Consider the following 17,440-nt stretch of genomic DNA (forward strand, 5'->3'; position numbering starts at 1 on the left):
TAGAATCTAGATTGTCGCCGATTAACATGCAGAAGGCGAACATAAACAAAGCAAGTAATAATAACACATAATACGATGCAATATTTACAATAAAAATAAAGCTATAATGTTACGTACGCGCGCTCAGTAAAAATTGTATTTTGTAATTGTGACGTATATTGTCGGTGAAGTAACATTGTAAACACGTAGTAATGTATCAACAGGCGTGGTAAAGTATCGCCATATAAATGTATTATTTAAGTCCGTTTAAACAAGTGATGTGTCTCTGTCTTCTTAATAGTAGAGGTTGGCCGTAGTATACTGCCCCTTAAGTGTCCCCTTAATAGAAGGGTTCTACTGGTATAAAAGTTTGCTTCTTACTACAAAGTTATTTAACTGAGAATGCACCACTCTCTCTAAAATGTTGGAAGCTACTGATAAAATGTTTACTGTTGAAATGTTTGGCAGTGATCTTTGGATCGCTACACAAACTATTATCAATTTCGATGGTAACAGTTGACTCATTCATTGGTTTTTGCTTATATCACAATTCTTTAATGATCTTCCCGAATTTGTTTGGGTTATGATGATTTTCGTTAATTTTATCTATAAAATGTGTCTTATCACTCTCTGTACTAAATTTCTTAATTTACAATATGCAGCATGATGTGATTTATCTTTTGTTTCCTTAAAGGCCAGGTGCGGGCAAAACATTCCTATTGATCATACATTTCAATAATTATCGATCTATAGTTTCCCCTATGTTTCATAATTTCTTGGGATTTTATTTGTCTTACACGAGCTTGTTGAAAAAAAGCAATTTCTTATCAGTGGGGGGATAGTTCAAATTACACAGTAAAATCTCTATTCTTTTGTACACAAATTTTGTAAATAGAGATTTTAAAAAGCTATGAAAAATAAACGGTGTGGTAAAAAATGTTATCAGATGACTAAATATAGGTAATATAACTTGAATTTTACATTTCTGGTATTTTTATTCAACTTCAGATTTTTATTTTCATGCTATAGCAAAAATTATCCACCGTATATCCACCATCTTTTTTTAAATTATAGGGAGTCACCAGACATGTTATTACATTAGGTTAAACTACCTAACTACTGAAAAAAAGTCTTCCTGGTTTTTATGGCAGAATTTTGCCAAATTTTGGGAATATTAAGGGAAATTCAGTTTTTTCTTCTTAATTTCTGTTACAAATATTTGATTATGTACAATTAACCAGATATTATATTTAAGATTCATTCCTGTACCTTTATTTCTTCTAGTATTTCAGGAGTCATCCAGGGTGGTGAGGTGTCTGATTCTGACCTCTTTTATCGAAGCAAATTCATCTAATGCTTTCATTAAGTTTCTTGTTACTTACTTCACTCCAATCTTTATTTAGAAGTTTGACAAACTTGTTCTTATCGTACGTCTTCATAGATCGTATTTTGTCTATTTCGCTGAGCATAACGGGTGGCAAATGTAGGATAGTGGTCACTGAAGAAACCAATATGCAAAACTCCAAACTTGTTAATTTATCAGTAGAATTAGTTGATATTGTCCAAGCACGACTCAGATATTTCGGCAACTCGCGTTGGTTCATGTATCAGTTGACTAAATCCATTATATTGCAATTACCTCTAAAATGTGTTGTATGCGCTACTTTTCTTGTATATACTACACATTATTTGTATCTCCAAAAAATCCGAAGTTGGTGGCAGTCGATGTTGTTACAGTCCAAGTCAGTTCTTCGCAATATGACGTCAAGTATAGGCACACCCTCCTCCATTTCTGTTACGGTCTCGTCTAATAGACGTCAAAGTCGGGGATATGCACCATGTATCTCACTGTCAGTGACTGAGCTGTCAAGATGGGTTAAAACTGTTATTTTAGTCCCGTTCACAATAATTTTCAGGAATGTTCGGAAGCAGCGATCGGGCATACCCTTTTCCTTAAGAACATCTAAGCCATTGTCATTATTTTGGCTAAAAGGTGGGTTGAGATCATCGAAATTGTTTTGATCATAAGGTATCCGAAACATTACTGAAGAATGAATCGTTCAGTGGAGGCAAAGCACAGAGATGACACATCCAGTCAGAAGACCTATTTTACATACATACATATTTTTGCGTATCCGGATATTCACCCCCTGGACATTTACCCCCGGAAAACTACCCCCCGGACAACCACCACCTGGACAACTACCCCCTTAGGACAACTACCTCTTTAGGACAACTACCCCCACCCCGACAATTACCCCTAGGAACAATTACCCCCTGACAATTACCCCCCGGACAATTTCCACCCCCCCCGAGTAATTACCCCGCGGACAACTAATATACGAAAAGGGAGACCCAAATATAGGTCTCCCTTTTCGTATTGGGTCTCGTGTCAGGTCTCTGGTCTCGGGTCTCTAGTTTCGAAACACCCGTTAAAAACAGATGATTTCATTTTTACAGAAACCGGTCCTATATATTTGTCTACTTTTGGATTGGAGGGGGGGGGGGTGGAGTAGTTGTCCTGGGAGTAGTTGTCCTAAGGAAGGGGGTAGTTGTCCGGGGGGTAGTTGTCCGGGGGGAGGGGGGGGGGGGGGTAGTTGACCGGGGGTAGTTACCCGGGGGTGTAGTTATCCTAAGGGGGTAGTTGCCCTAAGGGGGTAGTTGTTCGGAAGCAGCGATCGGGCATACCCTTTTCCTTAAGAACATCTAAGCCATTGTCATTATTTTGGCTAAAAGGTGGGTTGAGATCATCGAAATTGTTTTGATCATAAGGTATCCGAAACATTACTGAAGAATGAATCGTTCAGTGGAGGCAAAGCACAGAGATGACACATCCAGTCAGAAGACCTATTTTACATACATACATATTTTTGCGTATCCGGATATTCACCCCCTGGACATTTACCCCCGGAAAACTACCCCCCGGACAACCACCACCTGGACAACTACCCCCTTAGGACAACTACCTCTTTAGGACAACTACCCCCGGACAAATACCCCCAGGACAACTACCCGCTTAGGACAACAACCCCCTTAGGACAACTACCCCCTGGACAACTACCCCCACCCCGACAATTACCCCTAGGAACAATTACCCCCTGACAATTACCCCCCGGACAATTTCCACCCCCCCGAGTAATTACCCCGCGGACAACTAATATACGAAAAGGGAGACCCAAATATAGGTCTCCCTTTTCGTATTGGGTCTCGTGTCAGGTCTCTGGTCTCGGGTCTCTAGTTTCGAAACACCCGTTAAAAACAGATGATTTCATTTTTACAGAAACCGGTCCTATATATTTGTCTACTTTTGGATTGGAGGGGGGGGGGGGGGGGGGGAGTAGTTGTCCTGGGAGTAGTTGTCCTAAGGAAGGGGGTAGTTGTCCGGGGGGTAGTTGTCCGGGGGGGTAGTTGTCCGGGGGGGTAGTTGACCGGGGGTAGTTACCCGGGGGTGTAGTTATCCTAAGGGGGTAGTTGCCCTAAGGGGGTAGTTGTTCGGGGGGTTGTTATCCTAAGGGGGTAGTTGTCCTAATGGGGTAGTAGTTGTCCGGGAGTAGTTGTCCGGGGGGTAGTTGTCCTAAGGGGTAGTTGTCCGGGTGGTAAACATCCGGGGGGGGGGGGTAACTGTCTAGGGGTAGGTGTCCTAGATTCATATTTTTGATACATTCTCAGACAAGTCGTACACTAAAGTTGTTGTCCATGGTGAAAATTAAAGGCCTAATAATAATCTCACAGTTACAGTCGATATTATCAGAGAAGAAGTAAGCCTTCTCTTCCTTGATATATCGAAGACTAGCCAGATCTTATTTTCGCTTGCGAAACATGTGTCTAGCAAGTATGACGTCATGACATCAGGCATGCCTCATGAATATTCATGAAATACGCACACTCTCTATAGTTTCTGCCTTAACCTTATAGAAAAAAAATGCTACCCGGCCTAATGTAAATTGACAGCCAAAACGAAAACATTGTTTATTGAACACAGCTCTCACAGACTACTGTCTGCATACATCTCACTCTCTTCTTGAGCATGCCCAGATTCCAGGCCCAGATTTCAGGCCCAGATAGTCAAATTCCTATTTTTTCTTAGTACTATAGCTTCCGCGTGGTACAGTTTCCAATGCTTCCGTTCTCGTGAAAAAGAGTAAACCTAATTATAGAGGGCGGTACATAATTTGGTGGAAGCAAAGATAGCTTTTGAGCACGTGATGGTAGGGCTTCAGCTAGCAGTACGTACGTTGTCACGCATCGGTGGTGAGCTGGGAGTCGATTGAGCCCGAAACGAACCGATGGAGGAATTCACGTACGGAAAATCGCGCACCGTCTCGCTACGTTTTTTAAAAAGTTTTAAATAAATTATAGAGGGCGGTACACAAGATCGCTCTATTAATAATTATATTATAATATCGATAGACGGGGATTTTCCAGATTCTCTCTGTTTGTGTGCTGCTGCCAAAAAGATAGTTCAATATACTAGGCCTACCTACCTAGTAGTACACTATCTTTGGTAAGATGTCGTATGCATTAGCAATAAAGCAGAAATTACACGAGCAAAAACAGGACATTGATTCAATTAAAACGCCACTACCCCTACGTAAAGGTGATCCGTGGTAAATAATAATGTTAATTATAATTATTTTATAATATCAATGAGCGCTAGCCATGCCTAGCTATGCCTAACTAGGCCTAGCCTAGTTAATGGGTGTCTGATAATTTCGGCCGCCAGTCATTTCGGCCGCCGGTTATGAAACGGCCACATTCATGGCATGTCGTCACCAAGGACAAAATATATATTGTTCATTTCAGCCGCCAGAATTGTAAATATTGTTGAATGTATGACACGCACAAAAAATGTTTATATTTTTACTAATATTAGGCCTAAGTCGAATCGGCGGTGTTCCCCGCGAGCAGATCCCTGAAATGAAATATAAACTCATACGGTTTTTATCTTTAAATATTATGCGCTACAGAATTCGATAAAATGGTAAAAGACGAAGGAAAAATTTGTTATCATATATTTTATTATAATATTAATATATTAGTTAGTAAATAAAAAAACGTCACCATTTACAATGTCGTGATATAAGAAAAAGGGGGAATCCCCGGACTCATCGCTCATCAGAGCATGACACATGCAGCAGCATGATGATGTTCGATAAAATAAAATGATTAAAGTACACAGAGGAAAATTAGGTCTTTTATTTTAATATTAATTATTGGTAATAAAAAACGTCACCTTACAACGTCATGTTAATTTAAAGAGGGGAATGCCCGGCCTCGATCACAGCGCATGACACATGCAGCAGCTCGAAAGGTCACGCTGTCCTACCACCACCACTAAATTCTGCTAGAAAAAAAAAATCTCCCGCGATTTCTGGCTATTGGCACGAAATGAACATGACATATTTTGTCCTTTGTGGCGTTTCGTGAATTTGGGCGTTCCATAACAGGCGGCCGAAATGCACTGTGACCGCTAGTGCTAGGTAGTAGGATAAGTAAGACTAGGAAGGATGCCTGGGCTTGGCTAGTCTTAAAATGGCAAATTTTTAATTGCACTTTGATTAGCTAGCTAGGTTTACCGACTTACCCCAACCTAACATTTTCCTCTAGCCTAGGTGGTCTAGAGTAAAGGCTAGCTGTAAGTAGAGCCTAGACAGACAGCATTAGCTGTATCATACAGTGTATGTAGCTAAAGATAGACACTATCACTACTAATGGTTTTTATATAACACCTAAATAAATTCCTGTCATTTGATTGGACGATTGTGGGTCACATGGCGTGCAATAGTATGCACTGTTAAACGATCGTTTAATAGTACTTTTTTTCGTGTACGAAAAAAAAATTCTGTTCGCGTTTGGAAAATATTTGTTATTCTATTGTTTTTGAAATACAACAGCGCCACCTATTTTGTACTTTCGTTGTCGCCAATGTTATTGTTATGACTGGTTTACATTTTTTGAGATATATATATAACTTAGGCCTAGATCCAAAAGGCATTTAAATTAACTTTTTAGGATTTTGATTAATTAATGGTAACATCTCTACAAGATGTAGAATCGTTGGAAAAAACATAATTAGCCTGGATGAATTCCAGTTGCCTGTCGAAGTTTCATATTGCTGTCTTTCAGAGCCTAGGCCTAGTACAAGGCCTATAGGGGTCCTCCTAAATACTAAAATACCTAAAAATTGGTAGGTCATACATTACTAGTCGACGCAATACGGACATTTGTGACGCAATGTACATGTACATCAACTCGAAGCTTGTCGATTATTTAACATTTTTGGTGTCTATATCGCGCTAAAATTGAGGTTTTATTGTTGCAAATGCTATTAGAAGTCTATATATATCATATTTCGTTAAATTAACACTTTAAATTGGCAGGTCTTGGTAGTTCTTAGTAGGTCTTGGTATTTAGGAGGACCCAGGCCTAGGGCGGTTAGTATTAGGCTAGGCCTAGGCGTTTCAGCCTTGCTAGGCCTAGGATTGTTTGATCGTTTGTTAACATAATTAACACTAACAGTAGGTGCATATAAATAATAATATCTAATAATTATTAAAAACCAAATGTTTCTGTTTTAATCGATGTGAATAAAATGTAGACCTTGGCTAGGCCGTAACTTTTATTTGATTCAAATGACAAGAATTTATTTAGATGTGATATAAAACAAAAAATAATGAATGTTTTATATTCGTGTAATGGTACAAATAATGGCATTTGGTGAATGATGAAAGGTTAAATATCAACTCGGCTGTGGCCTCGTTGATATATAACCTTTCATCATTCACCTCGTGCCATTATTTGTACCATTACACTACTAAAAGGGAGACCCTACAAACGAAAAGGGAGACGTCAATCAAAATTTAAGTTCAACTCAAGATAAAATAGATTAAAAATAGACCAACCTAAAATAAATTTATAGCATTTTGAATTTATCAAAGAAACATCACAGTAAATTACATGTCAAATTGAACAGTGAATGTCACACATCAAAAGAGAAATTAAAGAAAGGTAAAAAATAGTATAAACAGCTTGTTAATGCCCTTGTTTTGCATGTGCCAAGACTACTGTAAAGCTACAGTAAGATCCCTATATTCATTTACTTTTTAGTGGTTCCTGTCTAGCATTGGAAGAAAAAGTGATTGATGATATTAATGAGAAGGTTCTTCTGTGTTCCATATGCCATGAGGTATTTCAAACTCCAAAGACCCTAGGCTGTCAGCATTCATTTTGCTTGAAGTGTATTCAAAATTGGGTAGAGAGAAGTGGTGGTAAACTGTCATGCCCAATGTGCCGTCATCAGTTCAAATTACCAAGTAATGGTGTGGGTGGCCTACCATCAAGTTATTTCATCAACCAACTACTTGAGTATACTAAAGAAACAAAAGGAAATGTAGCAAGTGTGAAAAGTTGTGGTATATGTAATATTGTAGCAGCCACTGTACACTGTATGGAGTGTTCTAAATATTATTGCAAGCAGTGTACTGAAAATCACTACAAAATTCCGGCTTGTCTAGATCACACTGTGATGTCATTGAACCAGTATATGTCCATGGATGCAAAGGAACGCAGTTCAGCAAAGCCTGTTATGTGTCCAAAACACACAAGTGTTGCTGTTGAGTTTTACTGTGGCACCTGTTCTGTACCCGTCTGCATGAAATGCACTGTTGTCACTCACAAAGGACATAATTTACAAGAGCTTGATACAGCATTTCAAAGATTTAAAGATGAAGCTAATAAAACCCTGAATGATTGTAACACTAAAGAGAAGGAAATGAAGGCTGAATTGAAAAAACATATTGGAAATACTGAGAAACAAAAGAAATCATTAAAGGTATGTGCAGACGAAGTGAAAAGGTATGCTCAGATTCTCCGTCAAAATATTGATAATGCTGAACGGGCATTGCTGAATGATTTAGACAAAAAATCTAAAAAATATTTAGATGAGCGACAGAAAGAACAAAAAGTTAAAGAAGAGAAAATAGAGCAACTGCAGAATACATCATTGTTGGTTGACACATTAGTCAAAGCACCTCAACCTAGTGCAGCCTTATTTGATGGCAGTAAAATTATGAATGAGGCTAGGAAAATGATTGGAAAAAAACAAGGTCCACCGGTTCCAGTTAGATCTGCTCAACAACAAACTGTTCATGGTGGATATGGGCATGGATATGGATATCATGGATGGGATGGATATGATGGATGGGATGGATATGAATGTCATGGATGGGGTGGATATGGACGTCCACGTATTCCTTCACGTGACATTGTTAATAATTCTTCTCCTGCTCCTGTTGCTAATAGTTCAGACGTGTTATTTAGTTTCAAAAACAACCAAAATCTCACTGCAAATAGCAAGTCAATTGGTACTATTCAATCCACTCCATTAAATTAAAGCACACCTTGTTAATCAATACCCTTTCCCCACACTCATTATGGGGAATGTGAGTGGCAATAGCCAGGGCACTACACTCTGGGCTATTGTTTAGGATGATATAATAATGATTAATAATAAATAGGATTAAAAATAATGAACACAATCAAGAAATGCACTTAAAAAAGCTGAAGATCCATTAAGACATGTATATAAATTTAACAATAAAATATATTTTCAATTAGTATCGAAATTAGATAAAGTACTATAATTATATTTTAGATTAAACCATAAATTACTATTATTATTATTGTAATGCTTTAGAACTAAATTAAGAAAACGAAAAAATTTGGAGGATTTACCAGAAAAAAATCCTCCAAAAGAATTTAATCACAATCTACAATTACATTACATCCTTTACAACTATGTTGCACAAGCGCTAAAGTAGGAAAAAATATTACGTGATGAGGAGGATTTAATAGTAAAACATCAACTTACCAGTCTGAATTAATGGCGTGAAAACACTAGGATTTTCCAACATAATAATACATAACTTTACAAAAATAGAGATCCACATCCACATTTTTGTAGTCAGTAAATCCTTTTGTAGCTATTTTAATTCAAGTTAATTTTATTATTTCATGTCGTTAGATGCATTTAAAAAACGCTTTGGTTAAACTAAACTATAACTATGTCGTGTATATCCACACATGAAATAAGTGTTTTGTGCATCCATATTATTGTTTTTGTGGTATTCAAATCATTTATGTATTTTTTAAAACATTAAACATGTAGTCCAATGTCCAAATAAGTTTTTTTTTATAATATCATAGTATTAGTTTAACAACAAAAAATGTCATTAAATACATGTAAAACTTAAATATAATATTGGTTTCATATTAATGGTAATGTTTTGCCTTATTTGGTAATGAGGTTTAAGTCACTAATTAATCAATTTGCATATGACAGTTTTCTTACGGGTGATGGTTGAAAAAACATGTTTATCATTACATTTTTCGTTACTTTTTTAATGTGTTTTCTTTGTGAACTTGGGTTAGGGTTAGTTAACTATGTATAATATCCAAATATTTGTACCAAAAGCAGTAATGAAATTGTAATTACTCAGCTGTAGTTAATTAGTTATACAAAAAAAACTATGTATACAATATTTGAAGAAATTCCCAGTTGAAGCTAAATAAATTTGTTACAAAACCAGCTATAACCTCCTTGTTTTGTTATTTGTTTAACTACACTCCAACACACATTGTGAGCCTTCAGTTTGAGATGGTTATTATGTGTATTCATTTGAAAAACGGGGGTTTTTATGCCTGAAATACAATCTTATTGAAAGATTATTATTGAACACAATTCATGTAGCATTCGTGTGTATACGTTACATATGTATACCAGTTCCCTGATGTTGTAGTGGATATTATTAAATCAAACGACCTTGTTCCAACATTTGATGAACTGTATTTAATATAACACATTAAGAAGAAAAACAAAACAATTTAAAAGAAATGTTGAGAGTATCAGTTGAAGAGAGCAGTATTTACAGAAAAGATATTTTTTTGTATATATTTTTTTGTTTAACCCACCTTTTACCGAATATTTGATTAAAAAAAATGATTTACCTGAAAAAACTGTAATTTAAAGCAAAAAATAGTCAAATTGTTAAATTATAGTCTGGGAGCCCGTAACTTATTATTTTACCCCATTCTACTCTTGACCCCTTACTGTTGTTAATACTACCAACAACATTCCAAAAAAGGGTTGTCTGTGCTGGCACAGATGAATGAGAAAAGATCGCAATCAAATCACTGATGTTCATTCTGATAGGAGAAAATCAACGCAATAGTGCTGCAATTTGAAAAAAAAATGTTGAGTGTGATTCGATAGAAACGTCATAGCTATATCACATTTTTGTAGGGTGTAAGGGAGGAGTGGGTGGGGGTTCTGTGAGTAAAACAGGTACCTACATGAGATTGGAGCTTATTGATATGGAAAAGGGCATGTCGTTGTCCTCTTCAGAGCCATATATAGAGAGAGTTACGACTTTGCGTTCACGGATTTTAGAAAGTCACGTGGTGTGAACGCCGGCCATGTTTGTGTCCAACTATGCCTATGTAGCGTATGGAGTCGAGTCATTTGCTTAAAAAATGTATAACATTCACAAGGCTTTAAATATCGAATTTAATATCAAAACAATCAATTTGTTTAAAGGTTTTTGTTAAGATAATAACGAAATCATAAAGTTACTGCGAACATGATTTTTAAACAACAAAATGTAAAAACAATGCAGTACTATAGAGAATCGCTGTACAAACTAAACGCGCACGCGTAGAGCGTGCATGGAGCGCACAACCAGAGCCGTTCCGAAATTGCTATTTTTGTTGTTTTTAATCATGTTCGCAGTAACTTTATAATTTTTTTATTATTTTAACAAAAACCTTTAATCAAATTGATTGTTTTGATATTAAATTCGATAATTAAAGCCTTTTGAACGTTATACATTTTCAAAACAAAAGACTCAACTCCATACGCTACATACATAGGAATAGTTGGACACAAACATGGCTTCTAATCCATTCGAAGTCGTAACTCTCTCTATATATGGCTCTGGTCCTCTTCAGATCGTGAAATCACTCTGACAACAATATTAAAACAGTTCCAGTCGATTAATTATTATACGTACTGTCCAAAGTGCAGTAATAATTATAAATACGAACGTCTAGAATAATTCCAAAGCACGTAATATAAATATTAATAATCAGTAGTCACTAACTTAAGGTGGACGAGTGCTGAATATTGGAATATATAATACCTTAGCGTGTATATTGTAATTATTATCAAAATGTATTTATTTGTTATCGTTGTTGCAGTTGTAATATCATTGCCTAGCAGTAAAGGTACATATATATATATAATTTATTCTATTGTGTAGATATTAGGTGTTATTTTGTTTGTTATAATTAAGATATTAAATATCTGAATATATTTATATACACAAACAAATTTAAACAAACCGTATTACGTGTCTAAGTTTATTTCAATATTTTGTTATTGTTTTAAATGGCGCTGTTCAGCAGGATTAAATACTGATCCATGGCTGTATTTTTATTTTGTGTTACTTTTATGAAATAATAAATGTTATTGAATTTAATTAAAATACAATGTTACATTGCTGTAGATTTTATTGAAATAGATACATTATTCTGACAGTACAGTATTTGCATCAGACGAATTTTTTTTTAAAATCGAAAATAAAGGAACATTTTTGTGTGACGATATAGAGGGCGCACAAAACAAATCGATGTTGTCGGTCACACCGGAATATACAACAGTGATTTACGAAGATGAAGACAGATCTACAGGTAGCTCTCATTGTATTACTAATACTATTAGTACACTGTACTGATAATCAATGTTTGTAATTGTTCTCTAAACTCAGGGCAATGTAACACACAATACCTGACTGAAAGAAATGGCGATATAGTATCAGAAGGCTATCCAAACGGCTATCCATCAAATCTGGATTGTAAATACGTCATATCAATACCAGACGTCACCAATATTCAAATTAGCTTTGTAGACTTCTTTATTGAGCCATACTTTGACAAGTTGTTGATTGGAACTGGTACACTTATCGGCGAAAACCAAATCCAAGACTACTCGGGGCATGCGCCAGAATTCGCAGAAAGAGCGCCACCGGACAAATTGACAATTTACAGCAGTGAAGTATGGCTAAGATTTGTAACATCAGAAACAAATTTGGAGACTTATCGAGGTTTTGATTTGAGCTACAGTTCAGAAGGTAAAATTGCTATTATTCAAGATTCTTTATTGGTTATACATAATTATAGTTTAGAACTCCTATTTGAGACACCTAGGACCAACTCCTATCAGGGACACCCATATTAAATCTTGGTTCCCGTTCGTAAACGCAACGAGGCAATTTTATCGTATGACCAATCACGACGCGATGGATTATCGGAACTGTCGATTGTGATTGGTCAACTCACTTGCTCTGCCGCTTCTTTGCGTCCAATTGGGAACCAAGCTTAAGGGGACAAACACATTTTAAAATGGCAGCACAGATCTCTAAAACAGATAAAAGATGTACTTAAACGAATAATAAAAGTTAATATTGCGCAAATAAAGAATGTGTACTACGGTATCTTTCAGATGAAATTGATCCTTGATACATTCTTCAATCATGACCAATTCTCAATACACTGGGCCACTTTTAAAACCCCTTTTATTTTATTTGAGTTTCTATCACCACATTAACATTTTCAACTACTTTGCTTAATTTAATAATTGTAATTAAGCCTATAATAAATTACACTATGCATTTATGTTATTTTACTTTGTATATATTTATGCAATGTAACAAGCTACTTCAGTTGATAGCTTAATTAAAGTAAATACTGTAAATATATATAACCCTTTACTGCATATCAAACAATGCATATTATAAAATAAGCTAATAAGGAAGCGTCAATTAGAAGACTAGATCTCTTAATGTATGCTACAATAATGCTCTGCGCCGTATAATGTCTCTAGAAGTAGTAGTGCCAGTGCAATGTGTATTCCTTTCATGCGAAAATTTACCTATGGTTTCACGCAACGTATGTTGAATAGTGGTAACATCCTTGTTGCTTGTGATTGTAGATGGAGAAGCATTCTATATACTTAAGTTTAGAGTTTACGATTTTTATTAATATGGATGATATTTCCGAAATAAAAAGAAATTGATAGAATTATAGCGTTTATCAGAGACATAAACTAATGTTCGAATGAAGCAATGAAAATGGTAACAGATATAACTCACATGATCTTGTCAATTCAATACGAGATGTATTTATTGTCAACGTAACGAATTTATCCTACAGATAAAAGGAATACACATACAGTATGTATAGTAAAAACAATTAAATACACGTCACCATCTCAGAATTTAATTTGATTCCCGATGATTCAAATCAATATTGGATCTTAACCCTTGACACGAGGCGTGTGTCTCATTGCGTGAAATTTTATATTTTGGAACAACATTAACGTTGCGGATTTGTGATAACCGTTTGTTTGAATATGGATAATAAGAGAAATAGTTATGTATGGTCTTAATAACACAGGTTGTCGAGTGCGATCAAAGTCCGCTACCTTAGATTTATTGTCAGGTTATTAGTAAAATATCGTTTAATTAACTTGTATTGAATTGTCCATTGAATACATGTTGTTAGCTATGATGGATCGAATAATGTTATCAAAGTCTAATGTTGATTTTAATTGTTGGCTTTATATAGTATTATCTCTAAGCACTGTGTTGGTTAATTCGCAAGGTAGGTTGTTGTTTGTTTTAAGTTTTTCAAAATCAAGAAAAAAGTGATCTGTTTCTTTTGGTCAGATATTTGAAGAAAAAGAACACATTAAATGCAAAGTGATTGAGCGTTGGTTCTCAACCAATGGATAGCAGACATCCATCGACTTTCCTAATTCTTGTGTATTTCGTACTGCCGCGGAAATCTGTTAATTAACGGAGACTTATTTTATTCACAAACTTGCGGCCAAAATAATTAACTTCATTTAAGATACCGAAATCATTATACCCCAAATACTGAAATCCTAAAAGAGATTAATACTGTAGGAAAAGGATGAGAAAGTAAAAAGAGCGAAAATCAGTATTTTATATTTATTAAGAAGTTAATAATTAGATCTATTTAATATCATATTATATTAATCTATTATAATCACCACAATCATCTATATAATATATATAATATATATAACATATCTAACCTATCTTTTAAATACCTTTTATATTTTTATAAGTAATTATGTTATTTTCTATGGACCAGTGATTCCGAAATAACAGATTGAATTGGATTTGACATGTACCTCATTTCTCATAGGATATTGAAAGAAAGGAACATGTGTTTTATTTTTTTTACTGTATATACTTTGAAAATACCCAAATCTGAGTTGGCAGACTAATAAATGTATTCTTAACTTCTTACAGTTTGTAGCGATGGGTTTCAAGAAGGACCGGGTGAGCGATGCTATTTTTTCAGCACCGAAATAGATTCATGGAATGGTGCTCGGAGAAGTTGCCAGAATGTGACCGACGGTGACCTGGCAATCATCAATGACGTAGAAGAACTCATGTTTCTTGTAAATCAGACAATGAAAATGACTGATACGTTTTGGTGGATAGGTACGGTTAATTGCTATAACAATAATAATAGTTCATTCTTATATAGCGCATATAAGCAAGCTATCAATGAGCTGCACATTATTACCCCGGTCATTTTTTGGATCAAACACGTATGGAAATATACTCCCATAATAATGCAGCAGCTAGTAATCAAGTTGATCTAACCGGTACCCATTTTGTACACCTGGGTGGAGAGAGGCAAATGTAACTAAAGTGTCTTGCCTAAGGATACAAGCAATGCGGCGAGAGTTGGATTCGAACCTCGATCTCACGATCGACCAGTAATCGTAAACGTCCACACTGCCACATGCCCTCACATAATAATACACGTGTTTCTTTCTCTTTTTAATCTTCAAAATGTATTGCCAATATATTCTTACGAAATATGTTATGTATCAGTAAACAGAAGATTAATATATCAGTTTTGTATTTTTTAACAAGGTTTAAAGGTTAGGATGGAACAATATTAATATGCCTACAAACTATTTGATGTATCATTAATAATATATACAATAATTGTTAGACTGAATTTTTAATCAAGAGTGTAATTGCTTTTCCATAAACTGTTTTGTAAACATACAAGTGTAGAACAAAACATATCAGGCTACTCAAAAATGGAGTAGCCTGGTAATGTTTGCTACCAGAGATACTGGATTAATTGTTTCACTCATAAACTACTCCGATCCAACCAATTTCGGTCTGTAAGACCTTGTTTATATAGGCCTAGGTAGCGAATAGCTACGTCAAAATAAGTTCAACTAAAATGAATATCTCTACACGTTCTTTCTCTATCGGAGTTAAATACAGCGCTTGCTTTAACTTGTTCTGCGCGCTGTGTCGTATATAACGTTACATCGGATATGCCACCTAACCTATCGAAGTTATAGCTTTGTACATTGGAGTTATATCGGAGTTAACGACATGGAGGTATACGAGAGTTATCCGATCGCATGAGCAATTACGTCTGTGTCTCTGATATGATAATTAGGACCAGCTTAAATCCGTTCAATAATGTACGATTAACTATAACGTGTGAACACAGTTATACATTAACAAAACAAAACAAATCTGCTACCACTATAACACTTTGGGAGGTATTGAGTTTATCGTTTATTGGTCTCTTTCACAGGTCTTTATGACGTCTCTGTAGAGGGTATGTGGAAGTGGGTCGACTGTTCTGCATCTACCGCCTATCAAAAGTCACTCTGGGAACCAGGACGCCCTTTAGAAGACACGTTTGATTGTGGAGCGATGACGCAAAATGGCACCCTCATTGACTACAAGTGTGACGAGACGAATTTACGTTATGTTTGTGAAATAGTATCAAAAGGTATAATAATTCGTCAAAAATACCAAGTCTTTGTCTCGGTACACTATCAATTCTAAATCTTGCAGAATTCTTAAGACCGAAATTCAAGTTCAAGGATTTCAGAGATTTCTCAATTTAAAAAATACAATAAAACAAGATAAAAATTAAAAAGAAATAAAAAACAAGGCCAACAGCCATTAAGTCGCGTGCTACAATGCATAGTGATACCGGACCGACAGACAGACCGACCGACCGACCGACATAGTGAACTATAGAGTCGCGTCCACGCGACTAAAAATAAGAAAAGTAATGTGTGATACACTGTGTATCACCTAACAAGGAATTATTACATTATCATATATTATATACTACACTATATTTAATCAATGTCCGAAGTTCATTATTATATTTCTACTATTGGACTAACTTATATTAAAACATTATAAACAGGGCATTCGTGATCCTCATATGAACAAAGCGCGAATCGCTGATATATTAGTAGGACTCTTTTTTTTATCATATATTATATACTACACTATATTTAATCAATGTCCGAAGTTCATTATTATATTTCTACTATTGGACTAACTTATATTAAAACATTATAAACAGGGCATTCGTGATCCTCATATGAACAAAGCGCGAATCGCTGATATATTAGTAGGACTCTTTTTTTATACCGTATTTAAGAAGAGTTCAAGCATCATACCTATATTCTATTATACTTATTCATAGTTTGACCTTTTTTACTTTAAGAATTTACTCGAAATAACACTAATGTTGAGAACGTTAATGGGACTGTTCTATCGCCTACTGCTGTTGAGATAACATGGGATGTTTCACTCTACGCCTGTGACGTAATTGGATACCGGATTCACTATAAAGATGGAAACACGGACAATGATGGTAAGATATTAAACAAAAAAAAAATTACAGTTTCATTATCGTGAATGAAAAGAAGGAACTTCATATATATATATTAACACACTAATAGTGGCGGATCTAGAATGTTGAAATATGGGGAAGGGGAGAGCATAGATAGTGTAAAGTGATGAACTAATGCCCCATCTTTTACATTGCCTTTTCCAATTTCCACTTGGATCCGTCGACGCTAAAGTTGTTCACCGCGCCGAGGCCTAGTAAACACTGCCTAGCGCAGTTTGTTGGCATTTTAATATGCTGATACGGTAATATTAATGACAGTTCAACATTTAATAGATAATCAAATTTCATACTTTCCCGTAAAGTATTTCTACATCGGTTATGACAATAAGGTACTTTGTGATTAAGGTTATAGTATTTGTTTTGTTTTTAGTTTGTGTTTATTAGGCCTATTTGTAATGCACACATTACATTTTTTATATTTGTATTATCCTCTATAAATAATATGTTATTGGAGTAGTATTATATGTATTTGATTATAATATAATACCTAAACCTAGGTAATAATCTTATTTACTTTAGTCCCTGACCAATCATCTTTGTATATTTTACATTATGGTTATGGTGAAATAAGTAAATGAAATAGATAAATAACACATTCATGGAACAGCAAACACTAATT

The 17,440-nt window shown here is 35.3% G+C and overlaps 1 protein-coding gene across 1 annotated transcript; it reads left to right on the forward strand.

Moving 5' to 3' along the window:
- The first annotated feature begins 4,473 nt into the window (after positions 1-4,473).
- On the forward strand, positions 4,474-9,547 carry LOC144845149 (E3 ubiquitin-protein ligase TRIM33-like). The gene is made up of 2 exons (XM_078702303.1): positions 4,474-4,586; positions 7,087-9,547. Exons 1-2 carry the CDS (start codon positions 4,489-4,491, stop codon positions 8,369-8,371), a joined length of 1,383 nt encoding a protein of 460 aa, XP_078558429.1. The 5' UTR covers positions 4,474-4,488; the 3' UTR covers positions 8,372-9,547.
- Positions 9,548-17,440: the final 7,893 nt, after the last annotated feature.

The sequence above is a fragment of the Antedon bifida genome, chromosome 6 (genome assembly GCF_963402885.1).
Source record: "Antedon bifida chromosome 6, ecAntBifi1.1, whole genome shotgun sequence".
In the NCBI taxonomy this organism is placed as follows: domain Eukaryota; kingdom Metazoa; phylum Echinodermata; class Crinoidea; order Comatulida; family Antedonidae; genus Antedon; species Antedon bifida.

What these genes read in the sequence shown, in the direction of transcription:
- LOC144845149 (XM_078702303.1), top strand. Translation starts at nt 4,489, where the DNA reads ATGTCGTATGCATTAGCAATAAAGCAGAAATTACACGAGCAAAAACAG. An exon ending in CTACGTAAAGGTGATCCGTG is followed by an intron (nt 4,587 to 7,086) that starts GTAAATAATAAT and finishes TTTACTTTTTAG; the next exon opens with TGGTTCCTGTCTAGCATTGG.